Source organism: Mus caroli, chromosome 18 (genome assembly GCF_900094665.2).
Source record: "Mus caroli chromosome 18, CAROLI_EIJ_v1.1, whole genome shotgun sequence".
In the NCBI taxonomy this organism is placed as follows: domain Eukaryota; kingdom Metazoa; phylum Chordata; class Mammalia; order Rodentia; family Muridae; genus Mus; species Mus caroli.
Genome location: NC_034587.1, coordinates 33,764,718 through 33,775,574, shown reverse-complemented (window position 1 = coordinate 33,775,574; position 10,857 = coordinate 33,764,718). Strand labels below are relative to the sequence as shown.

The following is a 10,857-nucleotide window of genomic DNA, read 5'->3' as shown; positions in this document are numbered from 1 at the left end:
CAAGTGTGTACATGTGAGCCAGTGGGTGTGTATACCCAAGTGTGTACATGTGAGCCAGTGGGTGTGTATACCCAAGTGTGTACATGTGAGCCAGTCAGTGTGCCTTGATCCTAAGGCATGGCAGGACTGTACAGAGAGGGAACCAGCATCCAGAGTGAGTCAAAGCCCCTCTTCTTTTTCACCCAGGCAAAGGACAGAAGGATGGGGGAGACATAGAAGATTTGAGTTTGTGGGAAATAGGAGGTGGGAGAACACTTTTGTGTGTGCAGGATTATCCATGGAACCCAACTCAGCCTGCAGCATCACCGCTCCCTGTCAAGATGTGGATGGAGGGAGGGGTTATGGGTTCAGGATCCTCTCATAGGCCAAACCCAGCAAGTGGTCACTTTGGCAACCCCTCGGGGATGACAGTGGTGTCGCTATGCTCTCTGGCAAGCAAAATGCCACTGTGCCTAAGGCCAATAGCCCACATCAGGCTACAGACATCCCCTCTCTTCCCTGTCGAGAGACCGTCTCTTGGAACCCTGTGGCTCTTCCTAAGAGACTCTGGACAGCTCAGGATGCTGTTGTACTGACTCTTCCTCTTGTCAAAAAAATCTGTCTGTATGGCATCTCTTCCACCTGTGACTAGCATTGGTCCTTTTAACTTTCATAAGCACCCAAGTCTTATCTACTCATATACAGCAGATCTGTCCTTATTTAGCAGTTAGCGGATGGATCTAATCCCACCTTCACAGACAGTGTGTCCTTTCTTGCAGCATCCTAGACAGAAGTTTGGTGTATTGGAGAGGCTTGGTTAAAAGAATGGGCAGATTCAGCCAGCTGGTGATGGCACACACCCTCATGCTTTTAATACCAGGGGCAGAGGCAGGTGGATCTCTGAGTTCGAGACCAGCCTGGTCTACAGAACGAGTTTCAGAGCAGCCAGGGCTACTCAGAGAGACCACTGCCTTGAAAAACCAAAAAAAAAAAAAAAAAGGTAGAGTCTCAGTCTGCGCCTTTCCAATGTCCTGGGACGGGACAGGAAGTGTTTGTCTTCAATGTGTAAAATGGCATCATTAACTCAGGGTGGAGAAAGTGACTCTGAGGGTAGTCAAGATGGACTCCAGCCAGGAGTCTGTCTAGCCACACTGTCTCAGGATGTTTGTGGTTCTGGGTGTTTTAGTGAATGGCTTTCCAGGGCGTCCATTGATCAGCCAACAGCAGGGCTTCCCTGACCTCCTAAGTGCAGAGAACCCAAGAAATGTGCTTAAGACCACCTGGTGGCCTAGGAATAATGATAATAATCACACATTGGTATTATTGGCACTATTTCTTTGAAGCCTTCATTGTTTACATTTAAATCAAATTCAGCCCAGCGGGTAGGGTGAGCACTTACTCACTCTGTCTGAAGGAATGAAAGGAGATGGTCTTTGGAATGTCCATAAGCCCTTTCTTTGCTGGGAGGGCAGAACTTTCTCTATTTGGAAAATGAGGGAACCGCAGAGAGCAAGTAGGAAGTTATTTGCATGAGCTCAACAGCTAAATAAGTTCATGGGAAGAAAAATGGGGTCTCATTCCTATCCCAGCATGCTTTTGTGTTCCCGGGACACACTAGGTGTTGGCTTTCCTCCTCTATCCCTGTCCTTATAGAGTCGGAGCAGAGTTTTATGGGGGGCAGCTGTTGTCCTAGAACACCCCTTAGGATTTCACTACTCTAAGAACACAGCAAGTGTCCAGAAGGCATTGTGTCAACTTCCTAGGCAGACTTCATAGGGTGGGTTCTTTGACATAGAGCTCTTGGTTTGGGGCAATGTGATGTCTGTGCACCTACATCTGTGTCCCTCTTGGTGGCTTCTCCTCTCCTTTAGACCCAGAAACTGCCAGCCAGGGTGTGACCAGGCTGCTGTGGCGACCTTGAGGCTAGCTGGCTTCCTAAACCAGCCTTTGACAGTCACCAGGAACAGGAAAACCCTTCTGTCTCACCAGCCAAAAGTTGCCCTCAAAAAGCAGTTTTCTTGGGCTTCTGACTGGCTGCTGACCCAGAAACTGGCTGCAGGGTTTCCTGTCGCTAGAGCAAACCTAGGGGTAGTTGGGTTGGGAAGGACTCTGCTGGAAGAGAGGCAGGCCTGGAGCTGCACTATGCACACTGCTCATGTGCAGAGAAGCCCCTTCTCTTGACTCCATCTGTCCTGAACATCTCGTTCCTTGAGAAACAGGCTTTGCCCTCTGGTTTGGTTGTATAATAATTCACATAAATGGGGCATGGGTTTTTCATGATGCTAGAGTGAGTAGGCTCTGATTACTTCTGATTTAACACAAGGAAATAAATCAAAGCTTAGAAAAGTAACGTGACTTGCCCAAGATCACCTGGCTAGAAATAGCAGAACCAGTCTGGAACTCACTTGTTCTGATTCCCCACTATCAAAGGATGCTTCCTTCAACTCCTGGAGTTGATTCGGAGATATATAAGAGTATGTAGAAGCTATCTCTGGCCTCTAGAAGGAGCGTCTGTTGTCACGCAAGTTCTGAAGTGGGTCACAGACGTAGAGAGGAGAAACATGTCCTAGTTTGACAGATGTGTGTGTTGGCTTGAGGCAGGACACATGATCTTGCGCTGCATCCAGGGATGCTCGGAGTATGCTCAACCCCCCTTCTTCCTTGGGGAAGCCAGGCTTTGGCGGGAGGGGGAAGTTGGTAATATTAGCACATTTACATTATTATCCTTTTGACTCAGGACAGAGGTGGTGGAGGGATTATATAACTGAATTGTGGGACTCTGAGGCCAAGTTTTATTTCTACCATCTGAGTAACTACCTGTGGGGTTTGAATGATGGTTCGGAACTGCAAAACAGATTCCGCTTCCCTTCCCTGGCATAGCATAGCTGCTGAGGTCATGCAGACTGCTGGATTAAATCCAGGGCTCCGCTACTCTCTAACTTTGTAACCTTGGCGCGTTATTTATTAGAAGTTAAGCCTTGGTTTCTTCAAAATGGGGATGGTAACCTCGACTTCACAGGTGGTCTGACCTTAAATGTTAAATGATATCAAAAGGGCCCAAATGCAAGCCTCACCAGAGGCCAAATAAAATAATCCTTGTGAAGCCGTTAGCGCAGAGTACTTGGCTCATGGTAGGCCTTTATTACTCGCTATTTGTTATTAAAGCTGTAATAACTAATAATAATAATAATGTGGTCAGAGAACAGATCAGACAGTCCCAGGACCTATCAGATACTCTCTTAGGGTTCCCTGCATTAATGGGGTCACAAGTGTAGCTCCTGACCTTGTCCTTGGTGCTTTGTAGTTCTGAGCCTTGACAGATCACCTCATCTCTTTGACCCCTCATCTCTGTGCACACAGGATTTTCCAGAAACACTCCTAGGAGCTTCCTTTAGGTCCCGGAAGGATAGGGATACTGTTAGATTTTTTTTTTTCCCTGACTTTGACTCAGGGGCCAGACATACTGAAGAGGCTAGGCAAGGAACGTATTCTGTCCTTTGTGGAGCTGACCCACCTTTATGCTGCTCTGTACCCAGAAGTAGGTGCTGGGCAGTCCTAAGGTCGGGAGGGACAGGGATGCACTGCTACCCATCTTGACCCCTGTGCCATTTCCAGAGTCCACAGCTCTGCTCCACGGAGCCTCCCCGGGCCCTGCCAGTGGGAAGGAGAGATTCATCGTGGCTCTGAGGCTCCAGGTGCACACCTCTTTCTAGAGACGGTGCGATTCAGAGGGCCACAGGTTCTCTCTCCGTGCTTCCTTCAGCAGATGCTAGCCTAACATCCCCAAGCAGACAAACCTACCCCTACCCCAGATGGTGGGTGAGATGATGTGGGGGGTGCATGAGCAAAGTTAGAGGGTCCACGACAATGCTGCTGCCCTGTTGCTGAGACCTAGGCAAGCCATGCCACTTTTCTGTAGCATGGGGCTCCCCCTACATCAAAGGATCTCAAGGGTGCTCAAAGGAAGGGATGTCTTCCTAAGGGCTTTAAGGAAATGCTTTGTGTTTGAAGAGGGGGTTGTCACGTGACTTGTTTCTGGATTGAGAAGAGCTCTGGGATTGTTTCTGACATTCTTTCCCCGCTGTGTCAGGGTGGCTGGGCAGGAAGATGTTATCTTGGTTTGTTTGCTTTGTGCCCTGAGATAAAGGAGACCAGAGAGTCCAGCATTCGGGAGACCAAAGGCTGTAGTTTAGTTCCCAGGTTGGGAGCGAGGAGTTAAATGAAGGAAACAAGAAAAAAAAAATGATTCCTGGCAGAGGGACAGGGCCTATTAATAGGCCGAGCAGCAAGCAGTGGGGAGGGACCGCATGCTGGATACATGGATGGGCCAGGCTGGGTTTATTTCTGGGTCAGAATGTTGAAGGGCCTCTCTAGATTGAGGGAGAGATGCTGAGTCGCCCTCCGCCCAAGTCCTCCTAAGTAGCATAAGCGGAACACCTTAGTACAGATGTAATAGATTAGGCCCATGTGGAATACATCTAAAGAGAGACCTTCAACTCCTCCCTCACTTTTTCCCTGCCCGAAGCAGGACTCTGGGGGTGGGATGGGGTGGGTGGAGAGAGAGGCAGAGGGGGTGCAGACACCATTAACTCTCTCTTCTTCTTGTTATTCTAGATGCCTCCCTGGTTACCACGGACACAGGTGTCATGGGCTGACTCTACCGGTGGAGAATCCCCTATACACATATGACCACACTACAGTCTTGGCTGTGGTGGCTATAGTACTGTCGTCTGTCTGTCTTCTTGTCATCGTGGGACTTCTCATGTTTAGGTGAGTGTTTGGGGCCTCGTGGGCTTGTTTTTGGAGTCATTCACTTCTTCCTTCCCCTCGGACTTAGGGCCTCTCCTCATATCCCTAGATGCTGGCCTAGTATTGTACTTTCTAGAAAATATTATTATTATTTTTTGCCTGACATGGCATAAGACCGGTGTGTGAAGCCCAGGGTACTTACGGTCAGGCCAGGCCATGCAGGTTCTGTTCCACTGTTCTCGTGGGGTTCATTTCCTACCTCTGTGGCCTGGTCACTCACCCACAGGAGCACCTCTTAGACATTTCCTTCCCCGGGTATTAATGCATGGTTTGGTAGTAAAGGCATGGATAATATTATTGATGGTAATCTTTCAGCGATTGGACTCTATAAGGATGTTTTGAGGACCAAATAATGCCAAAATCAATAAAGTCAGGGGTGACAGGTATACACTTGCTATGAAGCCAGCCTGAGCTACATAGGAAATGCTAGTGCAGTCTGGGTTATGAGGTGCTGTCTCTAAAAACATGATATGTATTATATATGCATACACAAATATATATCTAAATTCTCTGCTGGTAGGGACAGGAATCCCTCAGAGAAGCTAAATTCTGGCTAAAGACTCCTGAGTTGCCACCTCCTCTGGGCTTTTTTGAAGAAATGGATCACCATGATGGGGGTTTCTTGAGAGGGCCGGCTGTGGGGCCTGCACGGTGTCATTTCTTCACAGCCCTTCTTTTCCTCAGGTACCACAGGAGAGGAGGTTATGACTTGGAAAGTGAAGAGAAAGTGAAGTTGGGTGTGGCTAGCTCCCACTGAGGAGGACCTGAGCTATAGGTAAGGCTCCATCCTTTGTCCTGGGCAGCATGGGCGGACAAGCCAAGGCATGGGTGGGTCTGGGGTCTGCTTCAGTAAGTGCTGGATTGTCTTGATTAGGGGTAGCAGGGGGCAGGTTACTACTGTGCCGTCTGAGTTCCAATTCAGAACTGTTTTCAGAGACTCTGGCTAGGTCACAAGGTTGCGGCACCCACAGCTCCCCTTCCTAATGCTCCTTGCATGTCGTTAAGATTAGACCCAGCTTCAAATGCCTCCCTCTTTACGCTTCAGGAACCTTCAGAGGCTATTTCTGAGACAGTGGTTCGTTACAACTTCTACACAGAGGAGAAATATTTCACCAGCAGCCATGAAAACGTCTTCATTCATTCCCAGTTGCTACCCTGACTGGGCCTCCTGTAATTGCTCTTTTAAAAAAAAAAAAAAGAAAAAGAAAAAAGAAAAAAAAGAAAAAGAAAAATCTCAGAGCCTCTAAGTGCCAAACAGACTATGCCCGCTGGGATCCGGATCAGAAGAAAGCAGGAGTGAGTGAGCCCTTCAGGCCTTCCTGGTCCTCCTCCATTGAATCCACTGGTTTGTTTAAACACTTAGCTTCTGGATGAAAGTGTCAGCTAGTTTCCATAGGAGAGGAAGGTTAAATGGTTTATGGACTGGAAGAGAGCAACAGCGTTAAGAAGCTATGTGTTCAAGTAGCCGCAAGGGATCTGCTGTTTGGACCCTCCAGCGCGCTGGATTTGATGAGCTAACTGTGAAATACCACAAGCTCGAGAACTCTTGAGTTTTGGGACTTTTCTACCCAGAGGGGGAAAGTAACAAGTATTTTGTTGTTTTGTTGTTTTTGTTTTTGTTTGTTTGTTTGTAAAATGCCTCTTAAATTATATATTTATTTTATTCTATGTATGTTAATATATTTAGTTTTTAACAATCTAACAATAATATTTCAAGTGCCTAGACTGTTACTTTGGCAATGTCCTGGCCCACTTCTCTGCGCTCCACCATCTGGCTCAATGCCACGCTGGGTCCTATTTGCTCTGTAACCCATTGGTAGTAATTTATTGTCTGTCTACATTTCAGAAGATGTCCCTGGAGCAGAATATCCCAGGGTAGGTTGTGTATGGTCAGAGTGCAGGGATCGGTTTGGGCGGAGCCACTCTGTGAGTTGGACTGCAGTCTTGCCTAGGTGATTTTTGTCTACTGTTCGTGTTCCGAAAGCCCAAGGTGCTGATGTTAACGTGTAACAGATATTGGTGTTTGCCTGTGTCCTCTCCCTGCCAAATCCCAGAAGAGATTGAGCGTCCATGCCTGCAGGAAGTCCATGGGCTTCCTGGTTCTCCATCGCCCCATCTCACTCCCTTTGTGTCAAGACATTTCCCTTATCCTTGCTGTTCTTCTGGTGCTACTCCGTGCAGGGGTTGGCAGAGCACAGGACAGTTTGGAGAAGGCATTAGTAAAGAAAAAGGCTGAGGAAGAGCAGGGAGCTTTGGAGTTGACTATTCTTGGTCATTGATACCTATCAATTACTATAGGGAAGGTTGGTGGGAGGGAAGGTTTTGGGTAAAGGAGACTACTACGGTCTCACCAAGACTATAATGTATGCTGTCACAGTCCCCATGGAAGGTTCTAGTGCCATTTCTGAACTGTTACAACCTATATTTCCAAAACCTGGTTCATATTTATACTTTGTGACCCAAATAAAGATAACCCTTACTCCATCCATGTTCTGTTTCATTTTTGGTTTGGTGTTGTTTGTTTATTTAAGGCCTCACTATTGAGCCCCGGCTGTCCTAGAAAACTCTATGTAGAGCAGATTGGTCTTGAACTCAGATCTGTCAGCCATGGCATCCTGAGTGCTTGCACCACCCCACCTGGCTTGTTTTGTTTTGATGTGCATGAGGTCAGAAGTTGACTTTGGGTGTCCTTCACCATCGCTCTCCTTTATTTTTCCTTTTTTTTTTTTTTTTTTTGACAATGTCTTTCTACATAGCCCTAGCTGGCTTAGAACTCAGAGATCTACATATCTTTGCCTCCTTAGTGATGAGATTAATGGTGTGTAAACTACCCTGGCCAGTTTGCTCTTCTTATTTTCTGAGTCAGTCTTTCACTGAACCCAGAGCTCACCAGCTCACCACTAGGCTAGTGGGCCAATGAGCTTCAGGGATTATCCTGTATCTGCTTCTACTATCCAGGGTCTGGAGTTACAGACACGTGTCAGTCTGTTGACTTTTATGGGGCACTGGGGATAGAAACGAAGGCCCTTGTGTTTGCATATTAAACACTTTACTGACTGAGCCCTGTTCTGCTCTAGTACCTGGGAATCTGTTTAACACAGAAGTTTTCTTTCTTTCTTTCTTTCTTTCTTTCTTTCTTTCTTTCTTTCTTTCTTTCTTTCTTTCTTTCTTTCCTTCCTTCCTTCCTTCTTTCTCTCTCTCTCTCTCTCTCTCTTTCTCTCCCTCCCTCCCTTCCTTCCTTCCTTCCTTTCTTCCTTTCTTCCTCTTCTGTTTTGTTTTTTTGTTTTTTGGCTGGTTGGTTAGTTGGTTGACTGGTTGGCTGATGTTTTTGTTTTTGTTTTTTTGTTAGTTTGTTTGTTTGTTTTGAGACAGGGTTTCCTGGATGTCCTGGAACTCACTCTGTAGACAAAGCTGGTCTTAAACTCGGAATCTACCTGCCTCTGCCTTCTGAGCACTGGGATTAAAGGCATCACTGGCGCTGCCTGACAACATAGGAAAGAGTTTTTAAGCTGTCTCAGTGTCTGGCATGTTTATGTACACTGTTCTCACACTCTGCAACTCCATGGTGGGAAACTATTAACGATCTCATTTTCCTAAAAGAGGAAAATGAGTCTTAGGTTGTACAACTTGCCTAATACACAGTGCCTGGGACTAATTACTCTGTTTTAATACTCACTACCTCAGGCTGGTGAGATGGCTCAGCAGGTAAGAGCACTGACTGCTCTTCCGAAGGTCACGAGTTCAAATCCCAGCAACCATATGGTGATTCACAACCATCTGTAACAAGATCTGATGCCCTTCTCTGGAGTGTCTGAAGTCAGCTACAGTGTACTCACATATAATAAATAAATAAATAAATACACGAGGAAGATTAGAGTTTGTTATAGGAAGTTTGACTGGCTGGGCTTGTGTCTGTTCAATTGTTAAGCCCTAGACTCAGGATTTAATTGTGTACTGTTCATGTAGGTAGCCTTTGCTCCTGGAAGGAACAAGATTTTTTTTATCCTGTCCTCTCACGCTCCACTGCCAGCTCACCAATCACTCTTGTCAGCTGTACATTTTGAATGTATGTATGCAATCACTCATGCCAATCATCACCCAGTCCAACGCACCATCCTCTCAGACCTGGACTTTGAAATGCTTCTTGCCTTCGTACCTTGCTTCTTGGCTAGAATGATATTTTATTTAAAACATAACTCAGGGTTGGAAGTAGTAGCTCAGCGGTACAACACATGCTTTGCATACAAGAAGTCCAAGATATGAGTCCCCATATATGACACATAAATCATATCTTGTCTACTTTGAAAGTCTCCCCTATTATACATGGAACAGTCATACAAAGTACATAGAAAGTACGAATATTCCCTCCTAAAAGGGAATATTCCATAGTTCCTAATTGCTGCTAACAGCTTCTGATTAGTTTATTGTTGATCTCCTTCTACTAGAATGTTGCTCTCATGATGTATTATTGTTCTAATAAAACTGAGATGCAGGTATTCAGTGCTTGTTACCTTCTTACATTAGTATAAGAAAATTGAACTCCAATCAAAGACCAACAAGCAGGCAGATTCGATCTAGTGTTGCTCTGAAAATTGTTGGGTTTACAGAGATGCCTCTGTCATAGAAGGTGGGCTGGACAACAAGCTAAAGATGGAATTAAGGGGCATCATGGTGCACGGTGTCCCTATGAGTTGGAGGCAAGGAACACCAACATATACATGTCCTGGGTTGTCCCTCCTTTTCTACCTCTCCTTGGAGACATGAGACATGCTGAAGTGTTTCTGGGAGGCCAAACAGAGATATCTTCCTTTCCTTCCTTCTAAAACAAGCAAGCAAGCAAGCAAGCAAACAAACAAACAAACAAACAAGGTAACCGGCAGACTAAACTTATCCTTTCCTTGGACTAAATAAACTATCTTCAGTACTCAGCCCTTGCTAAAGGATACATGGCTACAAAATCAAGAGCTCACTGTTTATCTATTTATATTGGGGAAATACGTAATATGGAGGTCAGAGGACAATTTGTGGGAGTTGTTGGGAGACCCAGGGATGGACCTCAGGTTATCAGGTCCGCAGCAAATGCCTTTTCCCACTGAATCATCTTCTTGCCCTGCCCTTCTTTCCTTCTTTACTCCTTTCCTTCCTTTCTGTGTAGTCCAAACTTGTCCCAGGCTCTCCATCTTCCTGTCCTAGACTTCCAACAGCTAGGATTTCAAGTGGTCACCACTATACCTGGCTCACACAGATATACTTTGATTATCTTTAAAACTCTGGTCACCAGCGTGCTGGCTTATATTGACTGTCAACTTGGCAAGATCTGGAATTGCCAAGGGAATAATACTCTAGGCTTGTCCGAGAGGGGTTTCTAGATCAGCTGAAGAGAGAAGACCCACCCTGGCTGTGAGTGGCACCAGCCCCAGGGCTGAATCCAGATTGAATATTAAGAGGAACACAAACCTAGCACCACCATTTATCCCTCTGCTTCCTGACTGAGGATACAATGTATCTGGCTGCCTCAAACTCTTGCTGCCATGACTTCCCTGACATGATACTGTGTAAACTGTGAACCAAAACAAACCCTTCTTTCTTTAAGTTGCTATGTAAGATATTTTAATACAGCAGTGAGACAAGTAGCCAATACAACCAGTAACTGCCAACTCTGTATGATTGTTCTATCACCCAAGAATTCTACTCCTAGGCATGTTTGCAACAAAAGCAAGTACCACAAGTACCGGTTTCTGCAAGTCTTAAAACAATGACCCTAGGGGACTGGAGAGACTGGGCTTGAGAGCATGGGCTGCTCTTCCCGAGGGCTCTGTTTGATTCCCAGCACCCACAAGGCAGCTCACAATTGTATGTAACTCCAGTTCCAGGTGATCTGACACCCTCAGACAGACAGACAAACATGCAGGCAAAACACCAGTGCACATGAAACTAATTGTTGAAAAAAATCATCTTTTTTTGTTTGTTTGTTTTTCAAGACAGGGTTTTCTGTATAGCCCTGGCTGTCCTGGAACTGACTTTGTAGACCAGGCTGGCCTCGAACTCAGAAATCTGCCTGCCTCTGCC

General features: G+C 46.0%; 1 protein-coding gene across 6 annotated transcripts in view; it reads left to right on the top strand.

Moving 5' to 3' along the window:
• The window catches only part of Hbegf (heparin binding EGF like growth factor), an 18,077-nt gene extending 10,803 nt beyond the window's left edge, over nucleotides 1–7,274 (top strand). For all 6 annotated transcript variants that reach the window (XM_029471715.1, XM_029471716.1, XM_029471711.1 and 3 more), the window contains 3 exons: nucleotides 4,594–4,749; nucleotides 5,473–5,563; nucleotides 5,834–7,274. In XM_029471715.1, the coding sequence (XP_029327575.1) occupies nucleotides 4,594–4,749; nucleotides 5,473–5,545 (229 nt within the window). In that variant the 3' untranslated portion in view covers nucleotides 5,546–5,563; nucleotides 5,834–7,274. The remainder of the gene's footprint in view (nucleotides 1–4,593; nucleotides 4,750–5,472; nucleotides 5,564–5,833) is intronic.
• Nucleotides 7,275–10,857: the final 3,583 nt, after the last annotated feature.